The 18,872-nt window shown below is 38.8% G+C and overlaps 1 protein-coding gene across 1 annotated transcript in view; it reads left to right on the forward strand.

The window, feature by feature from the left end:
* Positions 1 to 533: 533 nt before the first annotated feature.
* The window catches only part of Sult2a1 (sulfotransferase family 2A member 1), a 38,755-nt gene continuing 20,416 nt past the window's right edge, over positions 534 to 18,872 (forward strand). Inside the window, 9 exon segments of the mRNA XM_055607380.1 lie at positions 534 to 552; positions 555 to 669; positions 2,205 to 2,248; positions 2,251 to 2,362; positions 2,364 to 2,406; positions 3,782 to 3,872; positions 3,875 to 3,904; positions 8,983 to 9,006; positions 18,632 to 18,660. Coding sequence (XP_055463355.1) covers positions 534 to 552; positions 555 to 669; positions 2,205 to 2,248; positions 2,251 to 2,362; positions 2,364 to 2,406; positions 3,782 to 3,872; positions 3,875 to 3,904; positions 8,983 to 9,006; positions 18,632 to 18,660 — 507 coding nt within the window.

The raw sequence follows: 18,872 nt of genomic DNA on the forward strand, positions 1-18,872 counted from the left end.
TGTGTGTGTGTGTGTGTGTGTGTGTGTGTGTGTGTGTGTGTGTGTGTGTGTGCATATAAAAAGTAATGAAAATTAAAGAAGAGCTCATCAACATGGGAAAGTGAGAGAGGCATGAGAGGGGAAGAAGAAGTGTGGGAGGAGTGAAAGAGTGCAGCTGATGTATAATCTCTGTCACTTTTCTGCACATTTCAAGCCATCATGAAAGGTAAAATGTATTAGAAAGCATTTTAAATTAAGCTGCATTTCTAGGTCTTATTACTTGTTATTGAGTTTCTGGTTTAGTTAGGGTCATGAACTCAGGCTCACAAATGCTGCAAAAATGAACTCTACATAAGTGCAAAATTGCTTAATTCAGTGACCTTTGACTGCAGATTACAATATTGATTTCTTATCAATAGGTGGTTTCATAAGAAACTAGGTACTATTAATGATTTTTTTGCCTGCATTATAAATTTTACCTCTCAGTGTTGGCTATGAGCTGTATAGGTCGCAAAGGCGTTAATCCTAATAGCACATACAAAGATCTCTTTACCATGTCTGACTACATTTGGTTTCTATACCTGCCATAAGGTATAAAAAAGAAGTCAGAGAAGAGATTCGCAATAAGTTTCTGGTAAGAGAAGAAGACACAATCATTCTGACTTACCCCAAGTCAGGTAAGGACCATCAGTGAGAATGATTTTGAATTGTATGAAAAAAAGTCAAGGCTTGGATTCCCATTCATATGAGTGATGAGCAAGGTGCTCTATATAACTGTTGTGAAAAAACCTTGTGGGCATGAAGAGCTGAGCATGAGAGTCTCTAGTCTGGCTTACATGTGGACAGAGGTGATCAGCTAAAAGACCAGAGCAATGACAGCAGAATCTGATGCAGAATCCAGCATTGTTCTCTCTGTGTGTAGGGAAGAGGGAGATTTCTGAGGAAAAAATAGCATGAAGAGATAAAAGCATGGATGTGAGAATATGTAGGAGAAGACGGTGTAAGGTAGAAGAGTTACCTTGGACTTTGTCCAGGTAGTGGAAAGAGACTGAAAATAAAGAACCATGTAAGAAGTAGGAAATAGTAAGATCTGGAGAGGACAGGAACTCCACAAGGAGAGCAACAGAACCAGAAATTTGAACACAGGGGTCTTCCCAGAGATTCATACTCCAACCAAGTAACATGCATGGAGATAACCTAGAACCCCTGCACAGATGTAGCCCATGGCAGTTCAGTGTCCAAGTGGGTTACATAGTAATGGGAAGAGGGACTGCCTCTGACATAATCTGATTGGCCTGTTCTTTGCTCACCTCCCCCAGAGGGGGAAGCAGCCTTACCAGGCCACGGAAGATGACAATGCAGCCACTCCTGATGAGATCTAATAGACTAAGATCAGAAGGAAGGAGAGGAGGACCTCCCCTATCAGTGAACTTGGGGAGGGGCATGCGTGAAGAAGGGGGAGGGAGGGTGGGATCGGGAGAGGAGGAGGGAGGGGCTTACAGGGTGATACAAAGTGAAAAAAGTGTAATTAATAAAAAAAAATTAAAAAAAAACTAAAAAAAAAAAGAAACAAAAAAAGCATCACAGTGGCTTAGAGGGTGGTGTTTGCTGGATGGAAGAAGCACTGTACATTGTTTAAGTATTAGGCTTCTCACATTGAAAGACCAATGACATGGAAAAACCAAAGGCTGTGGGAACACAGGAAGAAATTCTGTCAACAATCCAGAGAAGGAAGCTAGAGAAACGTCCCGTGACAAAAGAGCACACAAACACAAATCCAAGTGTGTATGTGGTAAATACACACAAGGAGATTTATTCAACTTAAAAAGAAGTATCGAGTCACACACTGAAGCATGGCTGTATGCCAATAGCACTGTATTAAATTAAATGAGCCAATCTCAAAGGACAGATGCTATGACCTCATCTCTGAGAAATACCTGGGATAGTCAAATTCATTGCATCAGAATATAGAATGATGTTGGCACAGGGCTGAAGGGATATTCTGTAGGTAGTTGGTATTTATTTGGGTTATACAATTTTAGTTTTTCAAGATGAAGCCTTGAGAATGTGCTGAATGAATATACTTTGCACTTAACACCGTGTGGACCTTGTGAACACTGCAGGTCTGTGTGCTTAAAACAGCAGTACTGTAAATTGTATGTTGTATATTCTGGTTGAGGCTTTTTCACTAGTTCTCTTCAAATGAGTGATGATCATTTGTTCAGGTACAAACTGGTTGAGATTGTCTGCTTGATTCAGACCAAGGGGGATAAGAATGGAGACAATCTGTGCCCATCTGGGACGGCTCACCATGGGTAGAAAATGAAATGGGATATCATAAATTAATCAATAAGGAGGGACCACGATTCATCAGCTCCCACCTGCTCCCATCTTTTTCGCAAGTCTATCTTAACTTCCAAGCCCAAGGTCAGTGTCCAGTGGTTAAGATTTTTTTTACCAAATGCTCTTTGAACAATTCAGTCTTGGCAGTCCCTGGAGATCTTGCTGAAATGCACTCTGATTGTGTAGGTTAGGGGAGCTGAAGCTGGGATTCTGATGCACTGGGTGATTCTGATGTGTCCCCTCCTCAGACTATATTAGAACACCAAGATGTCCAACACTATACAGTGATCCTGGGCAGATTTTTGAGGGAAAGTGAATTATCACACTGGAGCATTCAGGAATTACATACACAGGTTAAGCAGAGGTTAAACAATAGTGTACCATGGATATTACTGTGTTATTATTGTCAAAGTCGATTAGCCAATCTTAATTCTACAAATATCCCATGTCCTGTGGGTGAATCACCTAAGTCAAAGTTGTTCATAAGGGAAGCAAACTGACCAGGCACTGATGCTCTAATCATGGAGATGGTTAAAAAATCATTTATACCCACAGAGTATTACAATGTCTAGCTGTCAATTAAGATCAGTAGCCACAGGGCTCTCCCTTGTAACTGATAGAGGATCACCAGAAAGGATAAGAGATATCAAGATTCTAATCTATCATAGCTCCTAGTTAGTAAGAAAATTCTCTGGATTCCTTCCACATTGGGATTTAAAAATACTTTATTCTTGAACAACAGAGACAAACACCGAAAAACATTCTCTATGGAAAATGTTACAATGAAGTTGCTACCATTCATCTATATGCATTTGTCTTCTGGATTTTGGCTTTGGGTAATGAAGCGTAAATATGAGTTCCAGAAAACTTCGTAGAAAATATAATGTTTCTTTTTATGAAAAAATTATTACTTTATACTTTATTTTTCTTATGCTTTGAGATAATAATTAAAATATAGTCACATATGTCATCTTCCCTTTCTCCCTTCCCTCCAAACCTATCTATATACCCATCTTTTCTCTCTTTCAAATTTATGTTTTTTTTCATTAATTCATGTTACATATATACATATATATGTATCTACATATTCCTAAATACTTCAGTCCAACGTTCTCAGTCAGTACTATGTTACTTGTATGTATGTTTTAAGGGCTGGGCATTTGGTATTGCATAACCAATTATTATTGTGATCTTTAGAACTGTTGAAACAGTATGTTTTTTTTAATTTTTATGCTATTAATGACCTTAGTCATTTGGCTATTACATTTTTGAAAATCAAATAAAATTATAAAAATATTACAACCATAATTTTCGCACTTACACATATGTTTTGTCCAAATAAAAATAAATGTTTTTTAGAAAGCCCATAAATTTTTTCTTGACATTTCATGTAAATTGTGCCATTTAAAAGGTGAGGAATGTATGTATTAACTCTCATTTACATGTTTTTCCATTTAAGATGATCTATCTCATCAGAAATCCCAGAGATATTCTTGTATCTGGTTATTTTTTCTGGAGTAAGACAAACCTTATTAAGATTCTAGACTCTCTGGGAACTTTGAATGGTTCCTCAAAGGAAACAGTGAATGTTCTGAGATACATAGGATTTGGGAGAAACTTAGAGATGCTTTTTTTTTTTTAATCAAGGTGAGCTAAGTTTAGGCTGGCCTTGAACTCTGTATATAGCCAGAGATAACCTTGAAGCTCAGCTCCTCCTTCAGCTACCTCCTGAGTTCTGGGACTACAGGAACCTACTGCCATGCTGTATTTATTTGATGCTGGGGCTCAAACACACAATTTCATGTGTGTTATCTAGCTTTGCTACATGACTGGTCTTTTAGTATCTTCTGTATTTTCACTTGGCTCTATCTTATCCTTCTACATTCAACCAATCTGTGGGCCCAAGAATCATCACCAGTTTGAAGCTGATTAAGTCCACCACAGACAGGGTACAGCCACAGCCTGCCCCACATGACACACCATCTTGGCACCATTTGTAATATCTAGTCTTTCTACAACTAATGTATGCTATTGACATTTGTGGTGGATTGAATATGAAATGCCCTGCATAGCTCCCACATTTAAACACTTGGTTCCCAGTTGGTCGCCCTTTTTTATAATGGTTATGAGGCACAGCCTTGCTGGAGGAAATATTCTATTCAAGATGGCTATGATAAATTAAACCCTTAGGCCTCTTTTAGATTATTCCCTCTACTTCCTGCTTGCAGATGAGGAGATGAAATCTCAGCTTCCTGTTTCTGTAGCCCTGCCTGCCACTTGCTGCCATTGCCTCCTTTCCCCCATTTGATTCTTATCCCTCTAGAATCATAAGCCAAGAATAAGCTCTCTTTTCCTTAAGTTGCCTTTGTTTATGGTGTTTCATCACAGCAATAGAAAAATGACAAATGCTATTTTCTTACTACAGTGCTTCTCATTTGTGGATTTTCTTATTCTTCTCGTCATTGGCTTCCAATGATGACCATTTACCTGACTATCCACCATTTTCTTAAGATATCTTTCCAGATATTATAAATCCTAATTTATTATTTGTCAGACATATTTTCATAGACACATGGAGGGAATTCTTTACGCTTTGTTTTTATTTAATGTTTATTGAAATATATTAATTATATGTAATAAAGGTTTCAATATGACAGTTCCTACATGTTTGCAGGTATTTTGATCGCAATAATAACCCACTAAACTCTCCTGTTCTGTTCCAACTCTTGCTGATATTTTTCCTCTTTCCAACTAGCTTCCTTTTCTACTTTCAGGTCCTTTTTTCTTCATGTGTGTGTTTTTGACTCACTGAATACCACTGGGTTTGCTTATTAGAACAAAAGAAAGGAGTCATTTGCAGGAACATCAGTACCTTACCAGTAGCTATTCTATTGAAAAAAAATCTCCCTCCACTAGCAACCACAAACAGCCTATAGATCCTAGAAGGAAAGAGTCTCAAATTCCTGCCTCCCTAAGTGTTTTTAACTGCCTATAAATATTCAGGGAAAGGGCATGGGTTTGGTAACACCTCCTTTCTCCTAGATGGAATATGGAAGGGCCCAGTTTTTTTCGTTTTTGTTTTGTTTTGTTTTGTTTTTGTAGGCCTTGATTACTAATCACAGCTACTGTGAGTTCAAGAGCACTGTGGCCATGTTATGTTTAGAAGAAAATTCTCTACACTATTCCATCTTTAGGCTCTTACATCATCCCATAACTTCTTCCTTGATGATTCTTAAGCCTGTATTGGGAGATGTAGATGTATCATTTAAGCTGAGCACTGAAAGAACACTTATTCTCAGCACTTTGTCTAGTTTTGAGTCTCTGAAATTACCATAGCCTACTACAAGAAAAACCGTTTTTGACCAAGTTGACAGCAGAGATATATAAGGGGAAACATGGCTATTTACAAAACAGTTTGATGTGCACATCAGGCCCATTTAGCAGATGAGCAGTGATAGCTTCTGTACTAGGACTTATTTCTTACACAGCATGGGCATTTGACCATTTTGACTCCACCAGATGTGAATTCTTCTCAATGACACTCAGAAAATAACTATTTACCCCTGAAACACAATTGCCATTACTGACCAATGAGCGTATCTTGTAAGGCAGGTTGAAGTATAGATCACAATGTCCACAGCTGAGTAAAACTTCATATGACAATCTTGCATGAACAGCCTGCAAAACACCTTCTAGTACTATGAGGGCTGTTCAGCAAGAAGGAATACTGCAACCCATTCCCATTGCTTTCTTTACGCCCTGTGTCTCATTCAGAATGATCTTTTCTAATTCCATCAATTTGCCTGTAATTTTCATGATTTCCTTATTTTTAATAGCTGAGTAGAGGACCAAAACAGTCCTGATGGGAACTGATAGGCTAGGGTCAGACAGTAGAGGAGGAGTACTTCTCCAGTCACTATACTAAGGGAGAGGGATAGGAGAAGAAGAGGAAGGAAGGGTGGGACAGGGAGGAGATGAGGGAGGGGGCTACAACTGGGATACAAAGTTAATAATTGTAAAAAAATAATAAAATAAGATGTTTTTAAAAGGAAAAAAGAAGGATTACTACATCATGAAGGCAAGGTGACAGATTTAGGATAATCCAACAAGAACAAAGATAAAATAATAAAATGATAAAATTGAGAAGTTCAAGTAACCCATCACTCCATGAAAAAACTACACCTAAATTTCACAGATATAAAAACATTTTAAAAATATTTTCCATAGTTAGGAAAAGAGATGTTGTGTTGCTTAGTTTTACTGTCAACTAGACATAACTTATAACCACCTTGGAAGAGAGTTTTAATTGAGGACTCATGTAAATGACACTGGCATGTGGTTGTGTCTTTGAAAGATTGTCCTGATTGTTAATTGATGATGTAGAAAGATGAAGTACATGTGGCAGCACTATTCCTTAGTCAAGGCGGGGGGAAGGGCGGATGCATAGTATACAGGAGTAAAAATATAAGGGAGGGGAAAGGTAGGTGAAGGCAAGAAAGCAACAGCCTACATATTCATTCTTTTTCTGCTTTTGACTGTGAATGTAATGCTTTAACTCCATACCAGGACTTCTCTTCAATAATAAAATGTAACCTGGTGTTATAAACAAAATAAACCAATTTTTCTCAATTGCATTTTTTTTTTTTTAGAATAGAGCCAATTCTAGCAGGAATTTAGGTCACCACATAGACAAGACCAGAAAAAAAGATGAAGATATAAAAAGTTTATATGTTAAAAATGAATTCATGATCACCAGTTCAGCTCTCTATAACAAACTGAAAAGAAAACCAAATGTATCCATAAAGTCACAAAAAAAGCGTAAGTTAATTTCAGCAGTCAACTTGATACAACCTAGTGTCATCTTAGAATCTCAGCTGAGATATTGTACCCATCAGATTGGCCTGTGGCTCTGTATTAGGGTGATTGTCTTGACTGATGATTGAGGTAGTAGGACCACAACATAGGAAGGTGGGTTCAGGCTGCATAAGAAAACTAACCAAGGATGTTGAACATTTCTTTAACTGTTTCTCTGCCATTCGATATTCCTCTATTGAGAACTCTCAGTTTAGCTCTGTACTCCATTTTTTAATTGGATTACTTGATTTGTTGCTGTTTAACTTCTTGAGTTCTTTCCATATACTGGATATTAGCCCTCTGTCAGATATAGGGTTGGTGAAGATCCTTTCCCAATCTGTAGGCAGTTGTTTTGTTCTGACAACAGTGTCCTTCGCTTTACAGAAGCTTTTCAGTTTCATGAGGTCCCATGTATTGATTGTTGCTCTTAGAGCCTGTGCTGTTGGTGTTCTGTTCAGGAAGTTGTCTGCTGTGCCAATGAGTTCAAGGCTCTTCCCCACTTTTTCTTCTAACAGGTTTAGTGTGTCTGGTTTTATATTGAGGTCTTTGATCCACTTGGACTTTAGTTTTGTGCAGGGTGAATGTATAGATCTATTTGCATTTTTCTACATGTAGACAGCCAGTTAGACCAGCACCATTTGTTGAAGATGCTGTCTGTTTTCCATTGAATGATTTTGGCATCTCTGTCAAAAACCAGGTGTCCATAAGTGTGTGGATTTATGTCAGGGTCTTCTATTCGATTCCATTGATCCACCAGTCTGTTGCTATGCCTTGTTGCTCTGTAGTACAATTTGAGATCAGAGATTGAGATACCTCCTGAAGATCTTTTATTGTAGAGAATTGTTTTAGCAATTCTGAGTTTCTTGTTGTTCCATATGAAGGTGAGAAATGCAAATCAAAACGAACTTAAGATTTCACCTTAACCCATCAGAATGGCTAAGATCAAGAACTCAAGAGACAACACATGCTGGAGAGGTTGTGGAGAAAGGGGAATCCTCCTCCACTGCCGGTGGAAATGTAAACTTGTACAACCACTCTGGAAATCAATCTGGTGCTTCCTCAGACAACTAGGAATAGTGCTTCTTCAAGATCCAGCTATACCACTCCTAAGCATATATCCAAAAGAGGCTCAAGTGTACAATAAGGACATTTGCTCAGCCATGTTTGTAGCAGCCTCATTTGTAATAGCCAGAACCTGGAAACAGCCCATATGCCCCTCAGTGGAGGAATGGATACAGAAATTGTGGTACATCCATACAATGGAATATTACTCAGAAATGAAAAACAAGGAAATCATGAAATTTGCAGGTAAATGGTGGGAAATGGAAAGGATCATCCTGAGTGAGCTGTCCTAGAAACAGAAAGACACACATGGTATATACTCACTTATATAGACATATAATATAGGATAAACCTACTAAAATCTGTACACCTAAAGAAACTAATCAAGAGGGAGTACTATTGCTAAAATGTTCAATCCCTATCCAGAAAGGCAAAGAGGATGGACATCAGAAGAAGGAGAACAGAGGGAACAAGTCAGGAGTGTGACACAAAGGACCTCTGAAAAGTTCTGCCCTGCAGACTATCAGTGCAGATGCTGAGACTTATGGCCACCTGTTGGGCAGAGTGCATAGAATCTTAGGAAAGAAGTGGGAAACAGTAAGATCTGGAGAGGACAGGAACTCCACAAGGAGAGCAACAGAACCAAAAATCTGAGCACAGGGGTCTTTCCTGAGACTGATACTCCAACCAAGGACCATGCATGGAGATAATCTAAGACCCCTGCACAGATGTAGCCCATGGCAGTTCAGTATCCAAGTGGGTTCCATAGTAATGGGAAGAGGGACTGCCTCTGACATGAACTGATTGGCCTGTTTTTTAATTACCTTCCCCTGAGGGGGAAGCAGCATTACCAGGCCACAGAAGAAGACAATGCAGCCACTCCTGATGATGCCTAATTGACTAGGATCAGAAGGAACGAAAAGAAGACCTCCCCTATCAGTGGACTTGGGGAGAGGCATGCATGCAGAGGGTAGAGGAAGGGAGGGATTGGGGCGGGAGGAGGGAGGGAACCACAGGGGGGATACAAAGTGAATAAAGCGTAATTAATAAAGAATTAACAACAACAACAACAACAACAAAGAAAACTAACCAGGAATGAGACAGTGAGTTGATTAGCAAGCTGATTTTTTAAATAATTTTTTTATATAAATTACAAGTTATTTACTTTACATCCCAGTTGTAGCCCCTTCCCTGCCAATCCCATCTTCCTTCCCTCATCTCCTCCCTGCCCCTCTCTAAGACCACTGATAGTGGTGGTCCTCCTCCCCTTCCATCTGACCCTAGTTAATCAGGTCTCATCAGGACTGGCTGCAAAGTCCTCCTCTGTGGCCTAGCAAGGCTGCTCTTCCCTCGGGGGGGGGGGTGTCAAAAAGCCAGCCACTGAGTTCATGTCACAGACAGTCTGTGTTCCCCTTACTACAGAAACCCACTTGGATGCTGAGCTCCTATTGGCTATGTCTGAGCAGGGGTTCTAGGTTATATCCATTATCCATGCATGGTCCTTGTTGAAGAATCAGTCTCAGAAAAGACCCCTGTGCCCAGATATATTTGGTCCTTGTGGGGCCCCTGATCTCTCCAGGTCTTACTAACTCCCCCTTCTTTCATATGATTCCCTGCACTCTGCCCTAGGTTTGGTTATGAGTCCTAGCATCTGCTCTGATACACTGCTAGGTAGAGTCTTTCTGAGGCCCTCTATGGTTCCTTTCCTGTTTCTTGTTTTCTCCTACTTCTAATATCCATCCCATTTGTCTTTCTAAGTGAGGATGGATCATCTTACCCCGGGACCTCCTTCTGTTTAGCTTCTTTAGGTGTACAGATTTTAATATGTTTATTCTATCATATAGGTCTAGTATTCACTTATGAGTGAGTATATACCGTGTATGTCTTTCTGTTTCAGGGATACCACACTCAGGATGATCTTTTCTAGATCCCACCATTTGCCTGCAAATTTCACGATTTTCTTTTTTTTTTTTAATTGCTGGGTAGTATTCCATTGTGTAAATGTACCAGTTTCTGTATCCATTCCACCATTGAGGGATGTCTGCGTTGTTTCCAGGTTCTGGCTATTGTGAATAAAGCTGCTACAAACATGGTTAAACAAATGTCCTTGTTGTGTACTTGAGCATATTTTGGATTTATACCTAGGAGTGGAATAGCTGGATTTTGAGGAAGCATTAGAGGAATATAGAATGGCAGAGAAACGCTTAAAGAACCGTTCAATGTCCTCAGCCATCAGGGAGATGCAAATCAAAATGACCCTGAGATGTCACCTTACACCCATCAGGATGGCTAAGATCAAAATCTCAAGTGACAACACATGCTGGAGAGTTTGTGGAGAAAGTCAAATGCTCCTCCATTGCTGGTGGGAATGTAAACTTGTACAACCACTTTGGAAATCAATCTGGTGCTTTCTCAGACAATTAGCAAAGCTGATTTGTAAACTGTGTTTTTTTGCCTCAATTCCTTCTCAAGATACTGCCCAAGGTTCTCTGATCAGGAGAATATGACCTGAAAATGTAAGCCACATAAATACTTTCTTCTTCCTAAGTTGCTTATTGTGGGAATGTTTTTAGAGAAACCATAAACCAAACTAGACCAACACTTAAACTGAATATTAATGTCAATTCTTCAATCAAAAGATATATGGTAGGAAACTTTAGTGTTTTAAAATAGAAATTTAGTGAATGTCGCTTAATAAAGATGAGAGGGAGATGAGAAAGTGTGAAGGGTTTCAATAATCAGAATGTAATTTTAACATGTATGAAATTTCCAAAGAAAAAGTTCAATAATAAAGTCATATGAAACAGTACAAAATCCCACAGAATATCAAACCAATCTTGGAAAGCATAATATCTTGTTTCATGTTATGCTACAAAGGTATACTAACAAAACCAGCATTGCACTGAAACAAAAACAGACATGTGGATGAATGGAATTCAAAACCAAGATATGGGTTCACAACTGTAGGTACTTGATTTTGACAAAAATCCTAAAAATACAGATTTCAGAAAAGACAAGTATATTCAAAAATAAAAACATAAAATAAATCATTATGAATGATTTTATTAATTACCATTATCTGGGTCTTGCATTTTCTCTGAATCTCCATGTACACAATTGTAAAATGAGGCATTCTTTTCATTAATCTTCAATGCATCTATTCTTTCTCTCTACTTGGTTGAAATAATGTTCTTTGCTGTTCACACTATTTCTATTGTCTGTCTTTGTATGAAGTATCTTTGAATATATTTTTAACTCTGATAATTTCATATATTGTATTTTTATCATATTAATCCCCTCCCCTATTCCTCCCATATACTCCTTTCAATCCATAACCATCCAACTTTGTTGTTGTTGTTTGAGACAGAGTTTCGCTGTATAACCTTGGCTGTCTTGGACTCTCTTTGTAATCAGACTGGCCTTGAATTCACAGAGATTTGCCTGCCTCAACCTTCCCAAGTGCTGGGGTTGAAATCATATGCCACAACACCTAGCTGTATAGTCATTTTTTAATGATTTATTTTTCTTTTATGTCTAGGTATCTTTTACCTGCATATATGTATGTGAACAACAATGTATGTATTAGCTGCATAGGACAAGAGTACATCATATACTCCAGAACTGAAGTTACAGTAGATAGTGAGGCACCATGCTTGTATTAGAAACTCAACTCAGATCCTCTGTAAGAGCAAACAGTGCTCTTAAAAAGAAATTAAAAAGCAATAAATCAAGCAATCCAATTAAAAAATGGGGTAAGGAGCTAAACAGAGAATTCTCTGTAGAGGAATATAGAATGGCAGAGAAACACCTAGAGAGGTGTTCAACGTCCTTAGCCATCAAAGAGATGCAAATCAAAATGACCCTGAGATTCCACCTTACACCTGTCAGAATGGCAAAGGTTAAAAACTCAAGTGACAACACATGCTGGAGAGGTTGTGGAGAAAGGGGAACCCTCCACCACTGCTGGTGGGAATATACAACCACTCTGGAAATCAATCTGGCACTTTCTCAGAGAATTAGGAAAGTGATTCTTCAAGATCCAGCTATATTACACCTAGGCATATATCCAAAAAATGCTCAAGTACACAATAAGGACATTTGCTCAACCATGTTTGTAGCAGCTTTATTCATAATAGCCAGAACCTGAAACAAACCAGATGTCCCTCAACGGAGGAATGCATACAGAAATTGTGGTACTTTTACACAATGGAATACTACTCAGCAATTAAAAACAAGGAAATCATGAAATTTGCAGGCAAATGGTGGGATCTAGAAAAGATCACCCTGAGTGAGGTATCCCAGGAGCAGAAAGACACACATGGTGTATACTCACTTATATAGTCCTATAAGATAGGATAAATATACTAAAATAGGTGCACCTAAAGAAGATAAACAAGAAAGAGGACCTGGGGTAAGATGATCAATCCTCACTTAGAAAGACAAAGGATGGACATAAGAAGTAAAAGAAAACAAGAAAAAGGACAGGAGCCTACCACAGAGGGCCTCAGAAAGACTCTACCTAGCAGCATATCAAAGCAGATGCTGAGACTCATAACCAAAACATTGATAGAGTGCAGGGAATCATATGATAAAAGGGGGAGTTAATATGATCAAGAGAGGACAGGAGCTCCACAAGGACAAAATATATCAGGGTATGGGGGTCCTCTATGAGACTGTTTCTCCAACCAAGGACCATGTATGGATATAACCTAGAACCCCTGCTCGGATGTAGCCCATGGTAGCTCAGTATCCAAGTGGGTTTCCCTAGTAAGGGGAACAGGAACTACTTCTGACATGAATTCAAAGACTGGCTCCTTTACCTCCCCAAGGGAGGGACAGCCTTGCTAGGCCACAGAGGAGGACATTGCAGCCAGTACTGAAGATACCTGATAAGCTAGGTTCAGATGGAAGGGAGGAGGGCCTCCCCTAGCAATGAACTTGGAAAGGGACAGGGAGGTGATGAGGGAGGGAGGGTGATATTGGGAGGGAATGAAGGATGGGATACAAAGTAAATAACCTGTGATTAATATTAAAAAATAAAAATTAAAAAAAAATTCTGAGCCATTTCTCCAGCCCCATCATTTGTTAATGCCATCCACTCCAGCCAATGGTGCACACACACTTTTGGGTATATAAATATTTAGTTGAGTTGAGAAACCCTTATAAAGTAACTGACTCTCTTCAGGAAAGTATCAATCACCAGTTTATTGGCAGAACATCTTGACCAACCTCCTGATCCATGCTGGGATTTTGTCTAGCTTAAGTTTCTATAGATCTTGTGTATGCAGTCACACCTGTTGAATTCATAAGTCCAAATGCCATCAAGTGTCCACATGACACTATTTTAGTGTAGTCATCTGCCACCTCTGCCTCTACAATATGTCCCTCACCATCAAAAATGATCCCTGAATCTGGTTAGGAAAAGGTTTAATACAGAAACCTCATTTAGTGCTCATAACATCAAAGTCTCTTGTTGTCTGCACCTTTACCAGCTGTGGGTCTTTGAGTTAACCACCATCCACTACATAGATGAACTTTTCTGATGATGAATGAGAGATGAAGTAAACTATAGGTATAGTAAAAATCAGTTATGAGTTGGTTTCTGAGGAACTAAAAAAAAAAAAAAACTTACTCTTCGAATAAATGAGTCTTAGATATTGGAGTGTCAGATATTGGAACTGGTGTCCTTCAGAAGTAATGTAACTTACATAAATATAATGGCCTCAACTATTGGCTCATTCTTCCTGATTTATCTGCCTTTAGAGTTTCAATTAGACAAAACAAACATTATATTTTCCTATGTCCTTTTCTGTTCTTGATTTATTTTTCATATTTTTGTTTCTTTTACCTAATATTTATAGTCTTTGAAATTTTAAAAAAGTGAACATAATGTGTCTATTTGACTTGCTAGTATGTTCTCCAACACATAAGTTCCATATTACAACTTCAAATCTTAAAAAAATAATACAACTGAGGCTACCTTGTGTTGCTCATGTGTACATGAATGTGGGGTCATCCTCATGGACATGGGAAACCTAACAGTTGTCATGTACCCAAAAGGGATAAAAAAAAACTCTCTCTTCTAGCTGCCATCAATTGCAAATAGCTCTTCAACCAGGACATCCTTCCCCATGTATCATGAAATAACATTAACGGGATTTATCTTATGCAGGTTTTTGTAAGGAACCACTGATGATATAATATCATTTGCACAACAGCCACATCATGACCAGAGGGCAAGATTTACAGAGAACAGTTTTAAAGAACTCCCTTCCATCATCTAGTCTTTACCTTCTTTCTACTCCCTATTCCATGATATTTCCTGAACCTTTGGTAGAGGGATCATATAGAAATCACATCAATGACTGAGTACTTACAATTTTTCTCTGTATTTTGATCACTGATAAATCTCTTGGGTAGGTGTTGTTTTTAGCAATGGGGCACTGATGTCAGTTTGTAGAGAGCAACCTAATAGTCTTAGCAACAGTCGGGGTTGTTTGGGGACTCCCCTTGGACCCTTTTGGCCAACAACTCAATTGGATGTAACCCAATCCTAGTACTGGAATATGTTCTGGTGACAACATATGGCCAGTTAGGATCCTGTCTCCTCCATTATTTGGTGATTTCATTCTGATCACCTTCATATATGCATAGAATTTGGGAAGTTTCTACTGCTTGAGGTTTCCATGCTACCCTTCAAATACCTCCTAATTCTCCTGTCTTTTCTGTGTTCTATTGCACAAGACCCTCTCCTTTCCCATTTCCCACCTGATTCTCCCATCTTAGGCTTCACCCATCCTTCCATAACTTGTTCTGAAACATTTAGTGTTTTGATTATTATGTACTCAGATGACTTTCTTTTCTAGTCCAATCTGTTTGGTGTTCTGTAAACTTTCTGTACTTTGATAAGCATCTTCTTATAGGTTATATTTTTTCTATAATTTTGTTGAAAATGTTTTTGTGTGCCTTTGACCTGGGTTTTTTCTTCATCATCTATTTTTATTATTTCTATATTTGATTTTTTTCATAGAGCTCCAGATTTTCTGGATATTTATGCCAGGAGTTTTTTACACTTAACATTTTCTTTGACCAGTGTATCTATTGTATCTATTTGACCAGTGTATCCAGATTTTCTGGATATTTATGCCAGGAATTTTTTACATTTAACATTTTCTTTGACCACTGTATCTGTTTCTTCTATCATGTCCTCAATTCCTAAGTGTCTCTCTTCCATCTATTGTACTTGTTGGTGAAGCTTGCCTCTGAGATGCTTGTTTGAGTTCCTAAAATATTTGTTTTAAGATTTCCTTCCGTTTGGATTTTCTGCATTGATTCTATTTCCACTTTCAATTGGAGACAGGTTTTTCTTTCCACTAATTTTTATTATTTCAAGGATATCTTTAAAGGATATATTCATTTACTTTTATAGGACCTCTATCATATTCTTATGAGTTGTCTTAAGGACTTTACATTCCTTGTGCTTTAGCTGTGTTGGAATATTCAGGGTCTGCTGTGGTAGGATCACCAGGCTCTGTTATTGTCTAGGCTGCTATTGATTGTGTTTTTACACTCGCATTTAGACATCCTAGATTGGAAAGATTAAAATTTTATGTGCTGATATCTGGCCTTGTCTTTTTTGGATGAGTGTTGTATTCCTTGGCTTCTGTTTTTGCTCTGGTTGTTAGGAGAATGTGATCATTTTGTGTTGCCTGTAGGAACTACACTGAGGTAAAAGGTCAAATGTGGTTCTTAGTATTGGGACCCACGACTTAGGAGTAAGCATAGGGACTAGAGTTGATGGTGGGACTTTACATGGGGAAAAATCAGTGTTCCACCAGAATCTGCTTAGTTTGTCTCCTGAGACTGGGTCCAGATAGTGAGGAGAGGCCACAGCAGAAGATTTGCTAAAGAACTGGGGATAAGACTAAAAAAATGAAGATGAAGAATAGAGGGATTGTTGCAGTTGTAGCTTAGTTGCTTTCCTGGTCAGAATGGCATGTGACTTCTCAGGGGCAGCTAGATTTGAGAGTTGGGACAAACTAATGAGTGGGAAGAAGAAAATATGGGGATTGAATACTTGTGATCCACTAAAGATGGGGGCAAGAATGGAAGGAAGGCTGCAGCAGATGTTCCGTTGCAGTCTTGAGTATGAGACTGGATAATTGGACTTTGAGAAATATTGGGAGAGGTGACAATCTGTAGTTATCTTACGTGTTTCCCTGGACAGAGTGGTTTGTGAGTCCCCAGGTAATGCTGAACTTGGGGGCTGTGATAGTACAACAAGTGGAGCCAACGATTTTAGAAGGTAAAGTTCTTTGGATCCACTAGAAATGGGGAGTACTGCCACAAGTTTTCTGCTGCAGACCTAAGAGTAAGACTGGGGAATGGGATCTTAAGAATCAGAGGGAAAGGTGAAGGTTTGCTGTCAGCCTACCTTCTTCCATGAGGAGATTGAGGAAAATAAATTTTCATGAAAAAAATTAAAGTGCAAGAAAAAAAGAGAAAGGTAAAAGTATTAAAAAACAATTTGACCTAAAACCCTGGCTCAACTGTAGTCCATAGACTCTGTCTCCATGTAAGTTCCCTAATAAGGGGAGCAGGGGCTTTCTCTGGCATGAATTAAGTGTCAGTCTCTCTGATCACCTCTCCCTGTAAGGTGCAGCCTTGCCATGCCATAGAGGAAGGCAATGCAATCTGTCCTGATAAGACCTGATAGGCTAGGGTCAAACAGAAGGGAAGGAAGACCTTACCTATCAGTGGACTAGGGAAGGGGTATAGGGAGAGAAGAGGGAAAGAGGGTGGGATTAGGAGGAGACGAAGGAGGGGAACAGAGCAGGGATACAAAGCGAATAAATTGTAATAAATGATGATAGCAAAAAATTTAAAAAATAATTTGACCTTATATTGTTATCTTTCACAAAACAGAAAGTTTACATGTAAAATGCAAAGCCTTTCATCACACCTTTTTGGCTATATGTAAAATCTTTTATTTTCTCATTATAAAATTCAATTTTCCCTAGGAAGGTTCATTACCTAATGATCTCGGCTGCACAGTAGTAAGGATTCCCAAAAGTCTCTTTTCTGTCCTTTTAACACATTCTTTCCAATTATTCTCATGGTTGATTGCCTTTATACAAAACATAAACTGGAGGTGTGGCGAAATGAATAAAAAAAAGTTTTAAGCCAACAAAACTTTATGACCTCCATGAAAGGGCTAGGATTCAAAGCAAAATGTTCAGTACTCAAAGATTTTGCCTTAATATGACTATCACCTAAGATTAAGCTAGTGTTGTAGCTTAACTTAACAGATGAGCTTCCAAAAATTGGGTATGTGATGCAGGAAGATTGGGAATTTTATGTCTGTCTGAGATACAGCATGAGATCCTTACTCAAAACAAAACAGAATCGCTCAGAAATACCCCAAGTAATAAGTATTGAGAACATTTTTATGAAACTGTTGTAAAAGCTGTATTATTCTCAGTTATCCTACAGAAATAGTATTATTGTTTTTGGCATTAGCATTAATCTCTGTCAAGGTCATTGTGAAAGTTCTTTCATTTACCTTGATCATTGTCTAGTTGTATTTCTATAAGTTTCTTTAAATATCTCAGGGCAGGTTATTCTATGTAACTTCAATGCTAGCACTTGGGAGGAAAAGCCAGATGCATGCATCTCTGATCTCTGTGGACTCTAGGTAGACAGGCCTCAATAGTAACTTCCATCCCATAAGACAGACTTTATAGTGAGGCCCTGCCTTAAGTAAAAAGCATCTGAGTGTACTTAATGGGATGGAAGCAGAGGAATCTGAAATTCAAGGTCATCATCCTCTGCAAAGCAAGTTCAAGTTTAACCCAAGTTATATGAGACCCTATTGCTAATATCCTCTTTTCCCTAAAAGAAATTCCAACCTCTTTTCTTTTAGGGGCCAGAGATCAGCCACAGTGATAAGTGTGTGTGACTTATGGCCTCTCTCCGTGGCCTGTTTCTTTATTAATCCTCATTTTTTTTTTACTTTTTTTTTAAATCTTTTATTTTTTTTTATTAATTACACTTTATTCATTTTGTATCCCCCCATGAGCCCCTCCCTCCTCCCCTGCCGATCCCACCCTCCCTCCCCTTTCTGCATGCATGCCACTCCCCAAGTCCACTGATAGGGGAGGTCCTCCTCTCCTTCTTTCTGATCTTAGTCTATCAGTTCTCATCAAAAGTGGCTGCATTGTCCTCTACTGTGGCCTGGTAAGGCTGCTCCCCCCTCAGGGGGAAGTGATCAACGAGCAGGCCAATCAGATTATGTCAGAGGCAGTCCCTCTTCCCATTACTATGGAACCCACTTGGACACTGAACTGCCATGGGCTACACCTGTGCAGGGGTTCCAGGTCATCTCCACAAATAGTCCTTGGTTGGAGTATGAGTCTCTGGGAAGTTCCCTGTGTTCAAATTATCTTGTTCTGTTGCTCTGCTTGTGGAGTGCCCATTCCCTCCAGCTCTTACTATTTCCCACTTCTTACATAAAATTCCATTCACTCTGCCCATCAGTTGGCCATCAGGCTCAGCATCTGCTTTGACGGTCTATACTGCAGAAGCTTTCAGAGGCCCTCTGTGGCAGGTTCCGAGGTTGTTTCCTATTTTCTTTT

The sequence above is a fragment of the Psammomys obesus genome, unplaced genomic scaffold, assembly GCF_907164565.1.
Source record: "Psammomys obesus unplaced genomic scaffold, mPsaObe1.curated_primary_1811, whole genome shotgun sequence".
Lineage (NCBI taxonomy): Eukaryota > Metazoa > Chordata > Mammalia > Rodentia > Muridae > Psammomys > Psammomys obesus.